Raw genomic sequence first — 22,992 nt, 5'->3', positions numbered from 1 at the left:
GAGACTACTTCTGTTTTCTGCATCCCCCTATAGATCCTCCTACTATCTGTATGTACAGAATTTTGGATTCTGGGCACTTCTAAGAAACTACCCCACTCCCATCATTCATTGTTGCAAGGGTTCACTGCCTCTTTCCTTGCTGCTTGTTGTTGGTAACCTTGGTGAAAATGTATGTACCAAGAAGTCCCCAAGTCACACATAATCCTTCCAATCAAATGTTATAGCAGAAAGTATCCTTCCAATGGGAGTTGCCAATTACCAGTAACCCCATTACCTGGTATTGCCTCTTTCTATGAACCAGTAGTCTAGAGACAAACATGGCCACTCCAAACTGCATCAGGGTCTTCTTCAGTCTTCGGTAGCGTTTCCTGAAGGTTGAAAAGAAAAAGAGCAGAAAACAATGGTGAGAACGTGAAAACCTCTTCTCAGGTGGTAGCGATATAATCCCACTGACACCAATAGAGTCTTGCACCAGGATTGGATGGAGTTTGACCTTTCCTTTAATGCAGCACTTCCCAACCTGGTGCCCTCCAGATGTGTTGGATTGCAACTCCCAGCATCCCCCAGCCAGCATAGCTGGCTGAGGGATGCTGGGAGTTGCAGTCCAACACATCTGGAGGACATCAGATTGGGAAAGGCTCCTTTAATGGTAAGCCTGGCGGACTTCAGGCCTAACCATGGAATAGCACTGTCTGCTGAACCTTTGCCTTCTGACCTTGCCAGGTAACCCCGGAAGTGAGCCTGGATGAGCGTGACCTTCTGCCTGAAGGCCTGGATCCGCCTACGGTTGATGAGACCTTGGAGATTGCGCTGAAGAGTAACAATGGCCCAGCTCAGCTTTTGGTTCCATCGTCTCTCTAGCATCTGCTTTGCTTTCTCCTTCAAGAACACCTGATGAAAAGCAATAAGAACAGGCATTGTGATTTACAAGTTCTTAGCCTAGACTTAACTAACGCCCCCCTGGTCTTCACTGCCAAATTTGCCCCCCCCCAAACCCTAGCCAAATAAATGCATTAAAACAAGAAAGCAAAATGCATTTGCAAAAAAATAAGAAAGAGAAAAAAGAGCTTTGCTTCATTTTTACCACTTCATGGAGGACAGAGGCTGAGGATGTAAATGTATTTATTTTATTTATACCAAAATCTGTATCCTGCCAATTCTCCTAAATAGGCCCTCTTGGTCACTAACAACAATACAAAAATAAAACACCCACACACAGCTTTAAACAGCCAGTCAACCCAATGTCCGCCAGATGGGGAAGAGCTATTCACCCATCTCTTTCATTTCACCTAGTTTAGCCCTAAAAGACTCCACCCAACTGTCCTAATTCGTTACCAGCTGGGAGTGGGTGTGACCCACTTGGATTGAACCTTTTGACAGGGAGTTCTTCCAAATGAAGGGGTCCTAGCGCTAACACTCAGGAGGCACTCTGCAACTCTTCCATCTTTTCTTCCGTCAAGGATTTTCCATGATAAGAAAAAGGATGGAAGAAGCTGTGGGAAAACACAGGCAGGCTACAAGTTGAAGACAACATAATCTGGACCCCGTGTAAAAGTCCATAAATGAGGCAGGGCAGTGGTGGGATAAAAGCCTTGTCTGGAAGCACCTGGGGTATCATTTACATTTACACTCTATATTGCACTGGGGGAAGACACCGCTCCGTTGCATTGCTGGTTTTCCTGGCCTTGTTTTATGGCAATATTCCCTTGCACCTTCTACTGCATGTACCGGTATGTGTGTGTGAATGTCTGTGGATGCGCATGTGTGTATGTGTATTGCTGCCAGTTGAGGACAGCACATCACGCATAGGGATGCCGGAGAAATTCGAGACAGACTAAAATGAGCTTGGATTTCTAAGAATCCAACCTGTGGAATCTGCTGTGGAGTGACCCCCTCAGGTTGCGTGAAGTCTGTAGACTTTTGGATGATTTTTTTCTTACTTTCCCGAAATTTACACATATAAATTGTTGGAAAATAGGTAAATTTATACTGTGGAAACACTGAATGGAATGGGGGAAAATACGCTAAATGTTACGTACTATGGTAAATTATGTAATTACTTACATAATTATTTGTGTATTTTTCTGCATGACGAAAAAAATATTCGCATCCGTCTGTGGACGGACGATGGAACAAAAGGCACCTGACAATCTGCGAAACACAGACAGGGCAGGTTTTACACAGTCTGTACATCCCTAATCATGCATCAAACCAAGTGGGCTCTGGCCCATGAAATCTCTTGTCACAATAACTGTGCTCATCTTTAAAGTGCTACACCAGCTACCCCTCTTGAATTGTATATATTCTGCCCCCACCCCCACGGCCCATAGAAATTCTTGCAGATACCCATGAGGTTTGCGTATATCCCCGCTGAAACTTAACACGATACAAAAAATGTTGGGAATATAAATCCTCAGTGAATTCTGTATTTTGACCCTATGGTAGCTCCATGTGGGCAGAACAGGCCTTTCCTTTGCTCTGCTACACCTTTGCTATTCTATCAGACACAAAAATAAAAACAAAATTTGGATCTAGAAAAGCCAATTTTCCATCTGCATTGTATATATGTATGCATGCATGTATTTATAGTATGTATTCATATACCACCCTTCAGCATGTGCCATTTTCCTTTTGCTGTTGCACTGTTTTTCTTTTCTTACTGTTGTACTTTGCACAGTTTATTTATTTCTACTGCCTTTATACCAAAAAATGGCACCCAAGGCAGACCTGTACCTGTATGTGTGTTGGCAGAAACCCATTTCACACAAAGCCACAGCATGTCTGCACAACTCTGGTATTTTTACATCATGGAGATTCACAATGGTATGTTTCTTCATGTAATCTGAAAAAATACTTTTGGGAATCTATAAGGTTGGTGGCATCGCATGAGGGAACATGCCCACAGGTCCTGGGAAAATGCCTCTTGTCACGGGGTAGCTCACTAGTGTACCAATATAGGGCTCGCTCCTAATTTGGGCAGTAGTTAAAGAAATGACAAGCCCTGTGAACCAAACTCTGTGCATGTTTTGCCTTTGATCAGCTGCAGAGTAGGCAAGCACTTCAAGCTAGACACAGCAAACCTTGGTGAGTCCAATCTGATAGAGCTCCGAGAGGCCTCCCACCACACGCGAGAGCACAGCAGCGCAGACTTCTCTCTCCGGCAAGCGGCTCTGCCCCCGGCCAGCCAGGGCTCCATACCTGGTGAGCAGAAAGGAGAGAGAGCCCCCTTCCAAAGCTACTCCAGTGCCACAGAGTACTGGGAAAGGAAATCAAGCCCAGCCCTTCAGAGGTTAGGTCAAAATGGGCACCAATATTCTGCAGAGATTTTTGAACGTATCACAGCCACATTAGCCGTACTACGGGCAATGACAGAGATGCTGCCTGGAAAGGGCTTCATTTCAAGGGACAGGCAGGGAGACTCTCAGCAGAACTACTCACAAGAAGCTCAGCCTATCACTTCACACAGCACACTGGGCTCCTTACTCATGAGTAGTTTTGTTGCCTCTTTCCAGGGTGAGAATTTCACATCCACAAAGAATAGCAACGTAATGCTCTTGGAGAATGGGGTGACCAAGCAACAACAGCTTCTCCTGACTCCTCCTCTTAGGTCACAATCCTATGCATGTTTAGAAAAAGTCCTACAACTCCCAGTTTGCCCCACCCATTTTTTTTGTCTAAACATGCATAGGATTGCGCTCTTAGAGAAGCACCTGGTGCACCCTTAGTCTTAGACATACCTGCCAAAGCAGCACAGAGAAGGAAACCACAGCTGATTAAAGTAAGAACTGATTTCACATTATGCACAAATGCAGACTTCAAGTGGGGTGTCTTTTTCTTTTTCTTCAAGTTTACCATGTAAAAAACGCCTGGCCCGTAGCCTTACTAAACTCCTCTCTGATGTGCTATGCACAGTGAGCTTTTTTACGTGAGGAGCCTTCAAAAATATGACAGCTCACCTGCAGTCTGAAGTAATACAAGCCAGGAATCTACCATCCCATTCTGCATAAGGTATAATTCAGCTTTTACTCTAATCAGCTGGGTTATTTCTCTATGTTGTTTAAGCAAATATGTCTAAAATATAAAGGAGACTTAAGGTGCAATCCTATTCACACTTACCTAGGAGTAAGCCCTATTGAACTCAATGGATCTTACATCTGAGTAGACATTATAGCCGCATTCCAGAGGCCAAAAGCAAAAGGGGTGGGGCCAAATTTAACACACACACCCAACCCCTAACACAGCATATTGTAGTTTAAAGGTCTTATTGTTGGTAACTAAGCCTTAGGAGAGGCATTTCAACCTTTTAGAATAGAGGAAAAGTGCACAAAAGCCAGGAAACCACCAAACAACCAGTGGCTGGGGAAGTGTGCATGACTACCTAAGGAACCTTGGAGGGTTGGATTGGGACCCCAGGGTTGATTTGGCTCCTGGACCTGGGGTTCCCCACCTCTGCACTATAGGCTTGCACTGTCAGTCTATCGAGAACCTTTTCATCCGAGCTGAAAACCTCTACAGACATTGGCCAGTTGGTGCCAATTATAAGGCCAACCAATTTGGATGCCCTATCCACAGTACCTTCCCCCCACAAGAGACCCCCTGCTGCCAGAGGTCAGCTGGAGACATCTGTCTCAGAAAGCCCCACTACAGGAAGTAAGATCAGCTGGTATACGTTTTGTGTGTGACCACTATAATTTGGAATAGTTATGCCCAGAAACCCACGTGATCCTGACCCTGCAATCTTTTCAAGTAAGTGTTTGAAAACCTTTTATAGATCTAAGTTTACTGAGATGGTTACTGTTTTATTACTGTTTGGTTTGGTGTGTTTAACTTGCTATTGTTATTGCATCTTAAACTGTGTTTTATTGGTATGCATTTTTTTTTGCGATGTCTCTTCTGTTTCAGTACAGCAAGTAACAGCCTTACCGGATCAGGAAATGGTGGAAGGGGACACGGATGGGGTAGCCTTCTTTCCTGATGCATATGGCCTCCAAAATCCCAGAATGCCTCAGCTGACAAGCTACATATTCTGTATCAAATATGTTTGGTACCTGAAGTTTCAAGGGAATGGCATCAATGAGCAAAATAAGCATGGAACAAGGACAGAAAAAAGGACCATGAAAAAGGAACCCACAAGTTTCAGCCATCACCGCAGATGGTGTGTATCAGGCTAGCCTGAGACTATGTAGAACAACCTTCCCCAGCCTGGTGCTCTCCAGATGGGATGGACTAGCACTCTTACAAAAATAAGTAGAGAGCTAGAATCAGGACTTGATTATGTGGGGCATTGTCTTGATAATAACTCGAGACAGCCTCAGCCCCAGGTCCTGCCCAACCAAAACAATGACTTTCTTACCTTTTTGGAATTGGGTTTGATGCACCGAACAAAGAAAATGTGGCTCCTGTAGGGTATGGAGGAAAGAAGAGGTCAACAATTATGCTACAAAATTATGTGAACAATTTTTGTAAATTATGTGAAAAAAATACTTTCGTAAACCACCCAGAGAGCTTCGGCTATGGGGCGGTATAGAAATGTAATAAATAATAACAACAACAACAATTAACATTTGACCAATCTGGCCCAGTTTGCACAATCACAGGGCGATTAACAAGCCACACTGACCCAGTTGGCATGATCACAGGGGGAAAATAAGCCACAGTGGCAGGCTGTGAGCCACCTAATTAGCATAATTACCTTTGCTGGGCACGGGCTGTTGTGACATCCAAACCCGGCAAGGGTGGGTGGCTGGAGTGGTTTACAAACCACTCTGAAATCCTAGAAAAAGCCATGGGTTTCAGGGTGGTTTGTAAACCATCTCAACAAGCCACCCTTGCCAGGTTTGGAAGACATGAATAGAGATATATGGATTTTGTCAAATCTGTTCCATCTGCGTTTTGTGGATTGTCAGGTAGCTTTTGTTCCATTGTCCGCTCATTGGTAGAATTGGATTTCCAATTTCCTGAATATGCGCAAATGAGCACTTGCACATTTGGGGGGATTTGCACATTTTCATGCTTTAGCCTGTGGAGGAAATGTGCATTTTCAGCTGGTGTTTTTTTAATTTTCCTTATATTTCTATGACTAAATGTGTGTGAAATTCCAGAAAGTAAAAAAGCCAGTCTGCAAGTCCATGGAATCTGTGCCACTCGGGAAAAGTCGGTCCGCTGTGGAATCCGTGGGTTGGATTCATAGAAATTTGAACTTATTTGTTTCTGTTGTGGATTTCTCTGACATCCCTAGATCTGAAAAGCCACGGCAGTGGCTTGGATCAGGTAAATTGGCACCCCCGGACTATGCACCCCACCGTGGTTACTACTACTAAGTCACGGTGGGCTGCAGTGATTGTACAAACCAGGTCTCTGTCTTCAGCCGTGACAGACAAAAATTGAGAAGGCTACTTTAAAAAGGATGAAGGAAAAAAGGACAAGAAACACAGTTGTTAAATGCAAGAAACTAGATGTACTTTCTAGTTCTTCCCCCAACCTGATGGTTCCAGGCAGCCTTACCAGCATGCCCTCAGGACTGGTGCTGCTGCTGCTGAATGCCAGGTTGGTCCAAAATATAATCTCCCTCATCCATGATTTGATTGTGGATGAGGGGGCTGACCTGGTATGCATTACTGAGACCTGGGTGGGGGAACTGGGAGGGGTCACTCTCTCCCAGCTGTGCCCTCCTGGGTACGCAGTGCAGCCTGACTCGAGGGTCAGGGAGGGGGCTTGCTGTGGTTTATAGGAATTCAATCCCTCTCTCTAGGCTTTCTGCTCATTCGAGTGCAGATCTTGAGTGTTTGTACCTTGTGTTGTACAAACGCAGATTAGGGATTCTGCTGGTGTACCACCCACCCCGCTGCCCATCAGACTCCCTGCCTGAGCTGATGGAGGTGGTCTCAGACTTGGTGTTGAGGACCCCTAGGATGATGGTCCTGGGGCATCTCAACTTCCATGCCAAGGCCACTGTATCCAGGGCAGCTCAGGACTTCATGGCCGCCATGACAACCATGGGGCTGTCCCAGCATGTCATCAGCCCAACACATGTAAAGGGAAACACGCTTGATCTGGTTTTCTCGACTGGACAGGAGGATGGTGATCTGAAAGTGGAGGAATTAACATCTGTCCCTTTGTCATGGTCAGATCACTTCCTGCTGAGGTTTAGACTCTTGGCAGCCTTTCCCCTCTGCAAGGGTAGGGGACCTATTAAAATGGTCCACCCCCAGAGGCTAATGGATTCTGGTGGATTCCAGAGGGCTCTGGGGGATTTTCCTGCTGGTATGGCTGGTGCTCCTGTCGAAGCTCAGGTCGCTCTGTGGAGTGGTTGACATGATCGTGCCCAAGCGTCCTCTCTCTCTGAGCAGAGCCCGGCCAGCTCCTTGGTATACACCTGAGCTGAGGGCAATGAAGCAAGAGGGGAGATGTTTAGAACGCAGGTGGAGGAAAACTCGTGCTGAGTCTGACCGGACACAGGTTAGAGCTCATTATCGAGCCTACCCTGTCGCGGTGAGGGTGGCAAAGAGACAGTTCTTTTCCACCAGCATTGCATCTTCTCAGTGTTGTCCAGCGGAGCTTTTCCACGTGGCTCACAGCCTGTTACATTCTGGGCCAGGGAGAGAGACGGTGCAACCCTTGGTTGCACGCTGTGATGAGTTTGCACAGCACTTTGAAGATAAAGTCGCTCAGATTTGCCTTGAATTGGACACCATGATTAATGCACTTCCATTGGCAGAGACATTTGGAGCACTGCCTGGTCCAGTTTTATTGGATGAGTTTCAAGTTATTGAGGCTTGAGGATGCGGACAAGGTGCTTGGCCAAGTCTGAATGACCACTTGTGTGCTTGACCCTCGCCCTTCATGGCTTATTAAATCAAACAAGGGGGGAATGTCTGGCTGGGTCCAGGAGGTTGTAAATTCCTCCTTCAGAGAGGGAGTGGTGCTGGCCTTCCTCTTCAAGACCCCCAGTGCCATGAAAAGTTCGGGTCCTTTTCCTCACACTCCAACCTGCCTTCCTGGGGCGCTTCTTTCTTCCTTTCTTCCATTCTCTTCTCTCCTCTCACTCTCTCACTCTTCCTCTCCACCCAGCAGGCTTCTGAAGTAGGGACAGATCACTTTTGCCAGAGGCCTGAACTGATCACTTGCAGAGGGCTTTCCTCCCTTCCTCCACCTCTCCATTCATTTTGGCTCCCTGCCATTTTCCCATCCTGAACAACCCAACAACAAACCATGGATTCTCAAGGTGGCTTGTTCAAGAAAATAAGCCACAATTCATCCTGGCTGCCTTCGGACAACACGACAACCCATGGTTCAAAACAACCCACATTCAACCATTGAGTGTGGGTTAGCGTGTTGTGTGAACAGCTTCAATAAGCTGAACCAACATTTTCAGAAACACAGCCCGGTGTGTTGGTGACCAGATCCTCCTTTCACTCATTGTCATCTCCTTCCTCCATCCTCATACTCCCCCATTCCAAACACAGAGAAGGTGGCTGTGCTGTGGGGCGGCTCCAGGAAATAATGGCGGCACCACTGAGCACCCTCACCTGTCTAGTTTAGCCGTGAGGTCTTGCAAGGAGTGCTGGAATCTAGACACTAATGTCGGTGCTTGATGCTTCAGCCCTTGGGCTCTAATTCCTGGTTCTCTCTGGTTGGGCTGCTGCTCCTTGACTCTCTGGAAAAGGCTGGACACCAGCTTCAGAGAAGATGGACAAAAGAAATCAAAGCTTCAGAATAATCTTGGAACATTTATTTGAGAAGTTAGCAGGCAGCAGGGCCAGCTCCTTTCATGCTCTAACTACCCAAGAGCTGAAATACAGTGGGAAACAATTCCTCAGACAATCCAACAGTACGGAAAATAAATAAAATGGAGGTCATTTACATCAGATGCCACAATTGCACAGGATTCTTTATATATAAAAGTCTGAGCAGGTGGTGCTGTCTAAAGGGTGGATAGAACCCAGAGGGAATTTATGTAACTGCAGATGTTATTATGCAGATATTATTCCAGTCTGCATCTGGTGCTTAAAAATCATTAGCTCCTGGCTGTTGCATGTGTGTTTAATTGTAATTTGTATGTTCATGTTTTTGTGATATTGTAAGCTGCCTTTTGAGGGCAGTGCACCCCAAAAGGCGGATTTAAAATCTTTAAAAAAAATACATAAATATTTGTACCCCTTACAAAATCAGCCTAAAAATAAATTAACCCCTCACTAAAACATAGTGTTATCCTGGGACAAAGTTGTGCCATGTGGAAGCATGTCCCCTGAAGCTATTTGTCTGTTGACTCTGAGCCGGCATGCACTGAAGGGGTTCTTGATGTCTACCACATGGATGAAAAAAATACTGGCAGACATGAGCTCTGTGTCTCTGGGCTGTAAAATCATGGGAAGATTCTACATTGTGCATTTACCAGAAGCATAATAATGAACATAAACTATGCACTGTACCTTGAGCTGGCTCTGGGAGAAAATGTCCAGGACTTCTGGGCGTAACCGGTCATAATTTTTATTCAGAAACTTGTGGACCTGTAAAGCCAAATTCCACATCATTCACACTGTGTGTGTGTGTGTGTGTTTAAACCCACTCCATTAAATGAGGGTTTCAGTCTTTTCTAAGGAGGATCTTGACCCCCAGCACACCAACTTGCCTTTGAAGATTACAAAACAGGATAGCTCCATGGAAGCTGAAGGAGCATCATCTAGCCTAGTAGAAAATTTTGCCCAACTGCAGTGAAGTAATACATTTCATTCTCTCTTTAAAAACAAGCAATCCTTTTCTAGCCTTATTTTTCCAGATAACCATTCAAAATCATGATCATAGTGTACAGTCTAGGCTACAAGATGAAACAGCAGTGTGCAAGTTTAGAAGACCTTTTATTTTCCCAGGCATTTTAGCATTTTAGCTCTTTAGACTTTTAGCTTTGCTGTTTTAAATCTGTATTTTAAATCCCTGCACCGCTGCTAGGTTTTATTCTGGTTTTATTGTTTACTGTGGTTTTAACGTTTTATATATTCTGTATTTTTTTTATTGTGTGCTCTTTGCTTTTAATTTTTGTGAACTGCCCAGAGAGCTTCGGCTATTGGGCGGTATAGAAATGAAACAAATAAATGAATACATAAAATTAGAAGGTACTTTGTAAAAAAGAAAAGAAAAGTCTCCACTGAATTTGGGTTTGCAATAATATGGGTTCTTCGGGCACCCCAGGTGGGTGACCCAGCTGGAGCTGACACTTGTGAGCGCAACAACCCAGGAGCCCTAGCCTAGAGCTGAATCCCTACCCTCAGCATGTCTCTGGATCAGGCAGGAGCACATTTATATACTCCGCTTGCTACTGGTGAGCAAAGCTCACCTTTGTCCCATCTGACTGTGCCTCCTCGAGTGACATCCAGGCACGCAAGCACAGGAGGAACACAAAAGGCATGGCATGTTGGAGGGAAGATGCCTCTGGATACCTGGTAGGTAACAGGTCCTGCATAATGTTGCACGGTGAAGACCGGCAAAGGCAGCTTGGGCTTGACATACCACGGACTGTTGGCGTGATGGTAATGGCACTTCTGCAGGAAGGTGTGGTCTGTGGCCTGGATAGGAGATACCTTCATTTTATTTCTTAAAAAAAAATTACGTTTTACCTGGAAGGCTGTCGTGCTTCAAACCAAAGTGCCGCCCTCCAGCACCGTCTTTGTCTGGGTTCAAAAGAGTGGTTTTGTGTTTCAGAGCTCAGACCCCATTTCTCCCTTGTGCTGAGGTTCTTGGGCAGCTCATTTTTCTTTTAGTCTTACCGGTTCGTCTCCTGGGTAATGAATGTTTTGTGACCACCCATGGTCACAAAGGCAGCTGTTTTATGAATGAGCAAGTCCCTCCATGGCAGCCATTTGGTGAGAGTGCCCATGACACTCTCTCAAAAGTCCAAATGTGCCCACCCACCCAAAAAGGTTGGGGACCCCTGCAAAGAACAGCTATAGCTGCTATCTCTTATCATATCAACTCTTGGTTTTTGACTCATGACCATTTTAGAGAATTGGGATATGCCTTCCCAAATAGCCCAGGTGCCCAGAGAACGTAAGTTCTATTTCAGCTAGTCAGGTTTTTGCCAGAAGAGCAATTGGCTCTTCAGATTCTCATGTTAGATTCTGTGAAATTTGGAAAGAATGAGATAGTCACTCGGCACAACTGGCACACATGCTGGCAAGTACATATTCGTAACAATAAATTATTTGCATGTATTGTTTACCCATAATGTGCAAAGTTGGGCCAGACCAATCAGGGAGCTGCCCCCTAGTCAGGGATCCCACGTGTGCATGTGCATTGGTGTTTAAAGGTACATGTCTGCTGTTCACACTTTGCTTGTTTGCTGTGGGAAACAACAGTGTGCCATGCGTGTCTGTGCAGCAAACATGATAGCCACTCCTGTAGACCTGTTTCAGTGTGAATAAATCTGTTGCTAATCAGGGCTGGGTAGAACATTTTCTCATAAGAACATAAAAAGAAGAGCCATGCTAGATCAGACCAAGGGTCCATCTAGAACAGCATTCTGCCACACAGTGGCTAACCAGCTTCCTGTGGAAAACCCACAAGTGGAACATAAGTGCAATGGCACCCTCCCGCTCATGTTCCCCAGCAACTGGTGTACATAGGCACACTGCCTCCAATATTAGAGGGAGCACATAGCCATCACAACTAGTGGCCATTGATAGCCTTATCCTCCATGGATTTGTCCAATACCTTTTTAAAGCCATCCAAATTGGTGGCCATCACTATATCTCATGGTAGCTAATTCCAAAGTTAACTATGTGCTGTGTGAAGCCCTTCCTTTTATCTGTCCTGAATCTCCCATCAGTCAGCTTCATGGGATGACCCCAAGTTCTAGTATTATGAGACAGGGAGAAAAATGTCTCCCTATCCACTTTCTGCACACCATGCATAATTTTGTACATCTTTATCATGTCTCCTCTCACTCGCCTTTTTTCTAAGTGAAACAGTCCCAAATGTTGTAACCTTTCCTCATAGGGGAGTTGCTCCAGTTCCTTTATCATTTTAGTTGAAATACTTTAACAAAATCCAACACAAGAAGAATATCATAATGAGAAAGAGACACTCATGGGTCTGCTCTGAGGGAAACACCCATTTCCCCCACTTCTCTATAAGCTTTAGCCCACAAAAATACCCTGTACTCCTTATACAAGTATGAAAGAGAATCTTAACAAATTCCTGACCTGTGATAGTAAAGTCTGATCATCCAGGATGCGCAAGATTCCATGGGGGTTTGCAGCTATCAGTTCCAGGCAGGATTCTGTAGACATCTTGGACACAGGACTCCAGATTAGGTCTTCTTGTTGATACTCCTCCTGGTGGTCACAGATAATCCAAACAAACCCCCACAGCCATGACATAAAATACCCAAAGCCACAGAGTTAATCAGTAAACTCTTTCTTAATCAGTGGTTTTGTACTCCATGTTGTACAAACAAAACAGGGCCAGTCTATGACATTTTGCTGCCTGAGGTGAAGAACAAGATGACGTCCCCTCCCATTCCACGTACAAAAGCCAACTGGACTGGCAGTTGAATCTTACTTCAGTACCTGGGATGGCATTCTTCACTGCACCTGAAGGCAGCAGAAGGCTGCCTTAAGGGGTGCAGGGCAGGCTACATGGCACACAGCTGTCTCCTCCAGTAAGCTGCTGCCAAATCCTAGCATTTGCCACCTGAGGCAACTGCCTCACTCTGCCTAATGGTAAGGCTGGCCCTAAGACAAAAGCTCATACTTTGGATAAACACTTGCATGCGTGTGTGGTGGGAAATTGTGGAAAGAGAGGATAAAGGCACAGAAATGTGATATATTCATGCCATTGGCCTCAGCCAGTAGCACCAGACCATGAAAGCAGGATTCACGCCTCAGACCTGCAAACCTATCAAGGGCTTGTCCTTATCGACCCATCTGTTTCACAGCTGAGGGGCAACAGCATCAAGCTGCCTCCACACAATGTAAAATTTGCTTTTATGCACATGGACAGGGGCACATCCATCCACACATGCCTAGCCTTCTATTTTACCTCCTCTTGTGTGATGACTATCTGACTGAAGTAGTGCTGGAGATGTTCATTGGCAAAATTAATGCACAGCTGTTCCAGACTGTTCACCCCGAGATCCTGTGGAAACACAGAATGGCACAGACCTCTTTCACTTCTGCTTCACAAGCCAACAAGGAAGGTGATTAAGAGACACTGTGCTGGAAAAATGGCAACAGACCCTGCTGGCTTTAGCATATTGTGCTGACCAGTCTTAATTGCTGAGACTGGAAACTGTCCATTACTTCTCCTTTGCAGTTGGCATAGCCTCTCTAAAAGGAGACAAGGAGAAGAGGGCATCCTACTTCATACAGACTAAGATGGAGTAGGTGACGTTAAATGGAAAAAGACAGGAAGTACATAAAATACAAATGTTACGTTTATGTAGTTCTGGGTTTCCCCCCTCTTTACAGAGAGGGCACTGCCAACTCTGGGTTTTTGAGGGCTCTTGGGCAAGACGCCCCCTTCAGTGGGCCCCCTCCCTCAGTGAGTGTACCTTCTCACTGACACTTGTCACCAGCTGCTGTTGCTCCTCTTTTTCCTCATTGCTAGCACTTGCTTGCTTGACAGGCAGAGAGGCAGGGAGCAAGCAGGCAGTGGCATCTGCTGCTGCTCCTTCTCACCACCACCATTATTTGGGCCACAGTGAGAGGCAGGTGAACAAGCATATTGCAGTGGTGAAAAGGAGGAGGAAGTCTGGAGGGCTCTTGTCAGTGGGCCGCTGCTGGGGTGTGGACTCCTGGCATGTGCACAACCTTACCGACCCTTGACACTGGCCCTGGGGGAGCATATGCGTCATCTCCCTCACTGGGATAATGAAGGCATAGGCAGCTTCCTCATTCTTTCTTACGGATGGGATAAATGGTACTACTGTGCCTCAACTTTCTTTACTGGAAATGAGGAGGGGCCACACCAACCTGGGGCTTTCCCAACGGGTAGGTATAAGGCATCATGGATCTTGAGCCAATTAATTGTACGACAAGTGTACCAATGTCTCACTTTGAAGCACTGTGATAATTTAGAAAATTCAAGATACCCATCAGAAAGAATAGTGCAGTAGAGAGGAAGTACATACGGACTATTCCTTAGATCCAGAGACTGACAGTATTTCCAGGACAAACCTTCTGCAAAGGTGGGCAGTCTGAAGGCAAGGAGGAAAAGACCAGGCTGATGGAGGAGTCTGGGAACAGTTCAGGCTAAGAAGCCAGAGTCAGAAACTTTCTGACTCCTGGTGAATTGAGAGCTGCAGTGCCACCCTCTGATCATTCACAGTGGTCCAGGTGCAGCAGGGAGTCATCCTGAGCTTTTCTAGACAAGTGCTCGGGTTGGAGCCAAGTGCCATCAGTATGCTGATGACACACAGCTCTATCTCCCTGTGACATCTGAATCAGGTGAGGATGGGCAAGTCCTGGATCAGTGCCTAGATGCAGTAATGGGCTGGATGAAGGCCAATAAACTGAACCTGAATCCTGGCAAGACGGAAGCCCTGCGGGTGAATGGTTCCCGAGTCCAGGAGATAGGCTCACTGCCTGTTCTGGATGGGGTTGTGCTCCCTCTGAAAGATCAGGTCCATAGTTTGGAGGTACTCCTAAATCCATCATTGTCGCTGGAGGCCCAAGTGGCCATGGCAGCTCGGAGTACCCTTTACCAGCTTCAGCTCGTTCACCAACAACGGCCTCTCCTGGACAGGGATAGCTTGGCCACGGTGGTACAGGCACTAGTAACCTCAAGACTGGATTACTGCAATGCGCTCTATGTGGGGCTGCCCTTAAGGCTGCTCCGGAAGCTGAAGCTAGTGCAGAATGCAGCAGCTCGGCTCTTGTTGGGAGCTGCACCTTGCCAGCATGTAACTCTTTTGCTGAGGGAACAGCACTGGCTGCCTATTCGCTACCGGGCCAGGTTTAAGGTTTTAGTACTAGTGTACAAAGCCCTAAACAACTTGGGACCAGGACACTTGAGAGAGTGCCTTCTCCCTTATCAACCTGCCCAGTCACTGAGATCATCGGAGGGCTTGCTCCTGGTGGTTCCACATGGAGCTATGGCCTGATTGGAGTCCACCAGGAGAAGAGCCTTCAGCGTGGTGGCCCCTTTTCTTTGGAATTCCCTGCCTCTGGAGGTCAGGCAGGCACCAACACTGTGTTGTTTCGGGTGCCTCCTGAAAACAGCACTGTTCCAGGAGGCATTCCTTAACTGACCAGTTATGGTTTTTATTGGTATTGTATTCTTAAACAAGTATAATTTTAATGGGGTGTTTTAATATGTTATTCTTTTACTGTTTTATTTTTTACATTCACTGCTCCGAAATCTGTTCTACATATGGAGCAGTATATAAATATTGCAAATAAATAAATAAATTCCTCTTTCACGGTTGCTTACAAGTGCTTTAGATGACTTCGTGACCGTCCACTATTTATTTATTTATTTATTTATTTCATTTCTATACCGCCCAATAGCCGAAGCTCTCTGGGCGGTTCACAAAAATTAAATCCAAACAACACACAATAAAACAATTTAAAATATACAGAACATTAAAGCCACAATATAACAATACAACCACAATAAAACTTAGCAGCAGTGCAGAAGTTATAGCAGCAGTGCAGAAGTTATACTTTTGCTTCTGGTTTTTAAAAGCAATTGGGGTGGGGGGTTAGTGGAGAAAATCCAGTATTAATTGTCAAAGCAAAACAAAGACCTGGACCCCACTAGTGGAGTTGCATTATTCTGCTATACCACAGTGCCACCTAGAGGTTATGTACAGAAAGGCAGGAAAGGAAAATCTATGTATTGCTCCTATCTTAATTCTGCAACGGAAATGGATGTAGAAACAGCGTATATTTGAAGCAAAAGGAACCATCCACCAGTACCATTTTATAATCATGGACGGGGGTATGAAGAGGGAAAAGCAAAACTATGTTGTTTTTACTATGCTGACATGAATACTTGCGGACAGCATGACACACAGTGGCCAGAGACAAAACTTCATGAGTAGTCATTGAACTGATCATAACCAGACCAGTAGGAGTGGTGCTCAATGGCAATGTCTCAGGGACAAGTTGCCAATGCCTCAAAGTTGGCTTGGAGCTTTTCAGATGATTCCAGAGCAAAGGCCAAGGAAACCTATGTGGAAAAAAACCTGCCTAAATATTTTTGCTAGCAACTTCAGGGATATCTCATCAGCACTCACACCACCATCAGCCAGCATAGGTCAAAAAACACAAGCTACCCCCAAAGCACACTACAAAGTGAATACAGGGAGTGACCTCAAAGCCGTATATGTCAACAATGCCAACAGTGCTATCCATTTCTGACGGGGCCAGCCACTCATTGATTTTCATCAGCAGCCAATCAAAGAGCAGGGAGTACAAACCCTTGGCAATAGCATCCCTGAATAAGTGGGAAGAGAGAGAACAAAAAAGAACAAAAAAAGATTATAATGTGAATTAAAAGACCGCAGGTACCAGAGAGGGAAAAACAATGAAGGTTACCTGGCATCTATAGCACTTTCTACTGACAATGGAGTGAATATCCGGTCATAACATGTTTCCTGGGGAGAAAAAGATGTTAGGTATTGAGAATCCTTATGCTTAAAGATAGGCATAAAGATAAAGATGGCTTCTATCTTTAAATAAAGATAGAAGCCATTCAGCAACTGTAATTGCTTAATATAATAAAGATTTCTGATTGGGAGACCTTGGATGGCAAAAACTCTAGTTTTACTTAGAAGTGTAAATGTATTCTGCTTCATCTTTGTTTATTCATCTGTATATACTTAGGCTTGTTGTTCCCATAAACTGATATAATCTGCACTAGGATGAAAAGTGTGCACTCCTCTGTTCATCTAATTTTGGAAATAAGTCAGGAATTGTACTCTGTAAAATGAAAGCTGTAAATATCAGAATTTTTTTACCACTGGATTAGTGATTTGTTATTTCAACAGAATATTTTATTTAATTTATTTTACTGTATTTGTAAAATAAATAACCTATGTTCTTTGGGTGGCTCACAGAAAATTAAATATATACTCACACAATGGGTTAGATCTAGATTAAGTTACTTGAACTTAGTTCCCACTGAAATCAAGGACTTCAGTTAAGTCATAACTAACTTGTCCCATGATTTCAAGGGGTATTCCGTTCAGCTAACGGAGGGAGCTATCCTATGGCTGCTAGACAACAGGTGCAATTGGCTGTCTAGCTGAAAATGCAGGGCAGGAGAAGCGTGGAGGGAACAATCCCTCCCGTGCTTCTCCTGCCCTGCATTGGATAGGCAGTCACCTCCATGTTTGAAGGCAGCTGCCTATCTGAATAGGATTGCGCCCTCAGTCTGGATCCAACCCGGTATTCAAATAAAATATCAAAACAGCAGAAAGCAGCAACAAAACGGCTCTTTTCAGCAGAGGAAGAAAAGAAACAATCAATAATGTGGATATACAATAAAACACAAATCATAAAAGCCAGAAGCCCAGATTGTGAAATTATAAGTTGTTTAAATGAATAAAGATAATAATAAGACCCCCTCAGCAACATCATCATAAACACAAAAAACAGGTTAGAATAATCAACAGATTACTTTAACCAATCATGGTGACCATTTGTGGCACTTCCAATAATAAAAGCAGCTTTAATATTTGTCATAGGCACAAATCTTGCAACATTATATAACTGTAGACCAATGAAAATTCATACAACCCTTTCTTTCCTGTTCTCCACTCTACCAAACAGAAAAAAATAGTTGTGGATATCTACCATGAATCCACTGATATATTAATCTAGACTCATACTGGGATTTTAATTAACTTTCTTCTGGAACTTCCTTAATCATTGACTAAAATAAATCTAAAAGCAGTTAAAACTCTTCTCTGGTGCTTTTTACATGCTTTTTGTGGGTGGGTGGAATTGAACTTAAACATAATGCATCTGAAACCTTAAACCTGAATCAAACCAAATAAAAATTCTAATTTCATAGAATCATAGAATAGTAGGGTTGGAAGGCGCCTACAAGGCCATCGAGTCCAACCCCCTGCTCAATGCAGGAATCCAAGTCAGAGCATCCCTGACAGATGGCTGTTCAGCCTCGTCTTGAACACTACCAGTGTGGGAGAGCCCACCACCTCCCCAGGTAATTGGTTCCATTGTCGTATTGCTCTAACAGTCAGGACGTTTTTCCTGATGTTCAGCCGGAATCTGGCTTCCTGTAACTATGACTATGAGCTTTTCTACACAAGGGTGTTAATCACTGTATCTACTTTTGGTTTTGTTGAAGAATTGAGATCTAAGCTCTACACAAAGAACTTTTCCTTTCCCGCTTTTCCACTATATAAACTCTAGGTGGAGCTGTGCTGTAACAAAATAGCACAAATACACAAGTAGAAACAGTGCTTTCAGACATGATACCCCATTTTCCGTTCTAAAAAAACCCAGGAAAGTGCTCTGAAAAAACAGAAGCAAAACTGGAGGATCATGACGTTGTCTAAAGAACGTTTAAACAACCGTGAGTAAGGAATCCCAAGTGCACAATAAACGCCTCATGTAGAAAAGCTCTATCTGATCCATGTATTCTGCTTCAGCTAAGAAAATAAAAGGGCTTTTACAAGAAAATTGATGCTGGCACTGAGGAATAAAAAGCAGCACTTATAAGCAAGGACAACCCTAGGAATACATAACAGATGGCACCATGGAACCAGCAGTCAGTAGATGCACTTCTAAGATCTCGCTGCAGAAAAACAACAAGAAAGGCAGGGGGAGCAGGTACACATCCTTTCCCACTCTCAACATCACAGCACAACACAATCAATGTCATTCAACCCCAAATCCTCTATGAAAAACCTAATGCGAGAAAATGAAATGTGCCAACAAGGGGAAGAGTTACTCACAGTGATTCGGTGGGTGATGGCTCTTTGAAGGAGATCTGCTGAAATATGTAGTAAATTGGCAACGATCTGGATTTCTGTTTCACTGGGGATGACTGCAAGCTCAAAGGATTCTTTCTAGATGGTGTGTGTTTGTCAAAGAGAGAGGGAGAGAGAGGGAGAAAGAATGAGAGAGAGGGAGAAAGAAAAAGTGCATTATTTGTACCAATCCTTGAGACATCCATGAGCGCAACCGTACATTGTTGTCAATAGAATGGGAGTATTCCAAGGGTAATAATCAAAGATCTTGCTTAGTGTGGTTTTAGCAGGAGTTCTTCCATCTTCTTGGCTGAGCTGTGGCCCAGAAGCGCTTCATACACAGAATAGATGGGATGTTTGTCCTAGGCACTCTACTTTGGCAGACAGGCTTGAAATGGTGAAGGCAGAAACATTGACACAGCTCACGGTTGGTGGCTAAGTTGGGTTCAGGAGGGATTGAAAAGCCAGCCTTGTTGCTTTTCCTCCTAGCCATAATTAGGAAAAGAATAGAGCTGGAACCAAGGAGAACTATGCCCCAGGGCTATGTCTACTGAGACAGGTGACATTGCTAACATCACCTTGAAATGAGCAAGGATGCAACATACCTCACAGGAGGTAAAACAGATGTTTCCCAGCTGCAGGATGCCAGCAAGCACTGCCCAGATGGAGGTCAGTTGGTCATCGGAGAGGCCTATCACCTGGAGAGCCTTAATCAATACCAGGAAGTCTTGATCATCTTGCTTCCCTGGAAGCTCACACACTCTGCCCTGGGAGAATCAACACAAGCCCATAGCGAGAAATGAACTTGTACCTGGAACATCTATCTTTCTTGGCATCCTGTAGTGGCTCAGTACAGTGTAGCCCCACATTCCTAAAATCCACAGCCTCATTTCAAAGCACATCCAAAGTCTGACCTGGCCTGGCCAACATAGTCTACAGTGGAAGCTGCAAGAAAGAGACTGGAGCCCACTGGAAGGCTTCTGAGGCCATTTGCCTCTAGCAAATATCACACTGTTGCAATATGATGACCATCCCACAACTGGAGTGCATGCTTCTCCTAAAGGTCTGTCGGAATCTCTATGGGCTGGTTCGCATGACATGACAGTCCACTGTGGGTTATTTAAGCCATGGTGAGGCTGCAGTGTGTGCGGGGTGCATGCAGCTGTCATTTTGCATATCCAACCCCTGCTTGGGGGTTGTCATGTCATGTGAACCTGGGAGGTGCGGGTTATGTGAGGGTTAAACAACAGACCATGGGTTACATGAGGGTTGTTTAACCCTTGCATAACCCATGCTCACCGGGTTCGCACAGCATGACAACCCCTGAATGGGGGTTGGATTTGCAAAGTGGTGCCCTTGGGTGTGTGGCTTGTCATGTGTTAAATAACCCATGAAGAGCCATATTATGAGAACCAGGTCTATATTTCTCAAAGAGTTATGAAACTTCCCTCTGTGGGATGGTATGCAACAGCCAGGATTATGCAGGTATGGGTAACTGGGTATTTTGTTTGTCTGGTATGTGCATCGTTTTAACCTGTTATAACCTACCCATATACTTGGGAAGGAGCAGAATAAAAATGAAATTAAATGAACATTAAAAATTTTAAAAAATTAAATTAAAAATTTAAATTAAATTTGAAATTAAAATGTCAATGACATTAATTGAAATTAAATTTAAATTACCTGAATGGATCAGCCTGCCAGTGAGAAATATTTATCACATTTTAGTTTAGAGTGCAAGATCTCGTTTTCTACTTCAGCGGTTCCATGTCCCATAGATTCTATAAAAGGGTTGGTCCTGCGAAACAACAGTGTGATGTTCGCTAAGAATTCACCACCCCCACCCCTGAGCAATAGAGCTTTGGTTTCCTGAAGGACAGGGAATAGCTGTTAAACCAGTTAAGCTTTTGCACAGATGTGCTCTTAAGTATTTCAAATCCCCTCTCGCCATAACCTTTATCCTTCGGCCGGGTGCCCTCAATGTACTATTTATGTAAGGCAGGACAAGCACTGCATGGCTGAAGCACATCTCTAAACTCATCATTTTACTTGCCTGGTTGAGATAAAAGTAAGTCTCTGACTCCTGCAGATAAAGTTCTTCTTTTTGTCCTGTTGGCAGTCCAGCCAGCAGCTCATAAAATGCATGGAAGCTCCTCTCACCACAGCCCTAAAAAAAGAAGAGAAAAGAGCAGGTGCCTCTTGCAGATACGCCCAGCTCCAGTGCTCTCTAGCATGACAAGATTAGAATTGTGACATCACTTGTGAGAAAAAGGCTGGTGGTTGCCAGCAGTGGAAGCCATGATGGTGAAGTGCTGATGGATGACTGATTCCATTCATTTAAATAATAACAAAAGCAGCAGCAGCAACAAGAACAACAACTATAAAAACTATAAGGATAATCCATGCTTACTGATAATAAACAATTAGTTTGCCATTGTTCAAATAACTTCAGAGTTTATAAGGTGCTTCGGTAGATGAGGTACCCTGCAGCTTGGAGGTGAGCTTTTGCGCAAGGAGATACGGCATTCTATTTCAGGACTTTGGGTGGTAGTCAAAATCCGCCGCAAATGTGTAGCCCAGCCGTCCCCAACAGCTTGTAGCTGTTTTGGACTACAACTTCCATCTTCCATCCCCATTGGCCATGGTGGCTGAGTCTTGCCCAAACTCATGCCTCTACAGCATTCACTAATATTTATTTATGTATTTATTACATTTCTATACTGCCCAATAGCCAAAGCTCTCTGGGAGGTTCACAAATAATTAAAACCACAAGATACAGCATAAAACAATATAAAATGTAAACACTTAGAACTATGATATACAGTCCAAACCATAATAAAACCTAGAAGCAATGCAGAGATTTAAAATACAATAACAGATTTAAAACAACGGAGCTAAGAGACTAAAATGACTGGGAAAATAAAAAGGCCTTCACCTGGTGCTGGAAACAGCACAACAGAGGAGCTCATTCCACAGCTGGGGTGCCCCAGCAGAAAAGGCCACCTTCCTGGTAGCCACCTGCCTCACTTCCTTTGGCAAGTGGTCCCAGAGAAGGACCGCTGAAGATGATTTTAGGGTCCAAGCAGGTACATATGGGAGGACACCATCCTTTGGATAACATGGCCCCAAGCCATTTAGGGCTTTGAATGTTAATACCAGCATTTTGAATTGGGCCCAGACATGGACTGGCAGGCAACGCAGATGGAAAAGCACTGGCATAATATGATCACATTGGCCAATCCCCATTAACCATCTTGTGGCCGTTTTGGACCAGCTGAAGTTTCCAGACCATTTTTGAAGGCAGCCCCACGTATAACACATTGCAGTAATCCAAACCAGAGGTTATCAGAGCATGGATGATTGTAGCTAGGCCATCTCTGTCCAAATAAGGACGTAGTTGGTATGTCAGCCTAAGCTGATAAAAGGTACTCCGTACCACCAAGTCCACCTGCGTCTCAAGTGACAGTTCTGGGTCGAAGAGCATCCCCAAACTATGAACTTGATCCTTTAGGGCAGGGGTCCCTAATCTTTTTGGACCCTCAGGCACATTTGGGAATTTGAGATACTGGTGGGGCACCACCACAAAATGCCTAATCAGTGGGTTGCTGCTCTGGCATCTACCTTTTGCATCTATGGATCTTAGGCTGCGTCTTATTCAGCAAAAACGTTTGCTTCATGTCTGTTGGACACTGCAGTGTCTCTTTAATGAGGCATTGTCTAATTCAGCTCATTGCTGCCAGGGCAATACAGCTAATGCTTCTTTTAAACATATGTTTTGGCAATGTCCAGTAGTTGCTTCTTTTTGCAGGGAGGTTATTACACAGAAAAAATTGGTACATTAATATTCACTGATGTACACGCTCTTTTAAATTATTTACCTGCTTCATGGAAATTAACAAATGTTCATTGCAGCTAATGATTCATAGAATCATAGGGACAGCTGAAAGACTAATATTACAACACTGGAAGGAAAAACACTCACCTCCTGTAAGGCAATGGACTGAGGACCTTACAACACTTTCAATATTTGAAAGGGTGGCAAATAGGTGTCACCT

General features: G+C 44.4%; 1 protein-coding gene across 1 annotated transcript in view; it reads right to left on the bottom strand.

The window, feature by feature from the left end:
• The window catches only part of MYO15B (myosin XVB), a 100,805-nt gene extending 88,506 nt beyond the window's left edge, over positions 1 to 12,299 (bottom strand). Inside the window, exons 1-9 of the mRNA XM_084829783.1 lie at positions 12,198 to 12,299; positions 10,437 to 10,562; positions 9,432 to 9,509; positions 8,529 to 8,677; positions 5,354 to 5,399; positions 4,924 to 5,048; positions 3,081 to 3,198; positions 716 to 891; positions 275 to 368 (exon numbers count right to left, since the gene is read on the bottom strand). Of these exons, the coding sequence (XP_084685909.1) occupies positions 275 to 368; positions 716 to 891; positions 3,081 to 3,198; positions 4,924 to 5,048; positions 5,354 to 5,399; positions 8,529 to 8,677; positions 9,432 to 9,509; positions 10,437 to 10,562; positions 12,198 to 12,284 (999 nt within the window). The 5' untranslated portion in view covers positions 12,285 to 12,299. The remainder of the gene's footprint in view (positions 1 to 274; positions 369 to 715; positions 892 to 3,080; positions 3,199 to 4,923; positions 5,049 to 5,353; positions 5,400 to 8,528; positions 8,678 to 9,431; positions 9,510 to 10,436; positions 10,563 to 12,197) is intronic.
• Between the last annotated feature and the right edge of the window lie 10,693 nt (positions 12,300 to 22,992).

This window comes from Heloderma suspectum, chromosome 2 (assembly GCF_057233095.1).
Source record: "Heloderma suspectum isolate Gila_16-S chromosome 2, 16-S_ref, whole genome shotgun sequence".
Classification (NCBI taxonomy): Eukaryota; Metazoa; Chordata; class Lepidosauria; order Squamata; family Helodermatidae; genus Heloderma; species Heloderma suspectum.
This window is presented reverse-complemented; position numbering and strand designations above follow the sequence as displayed.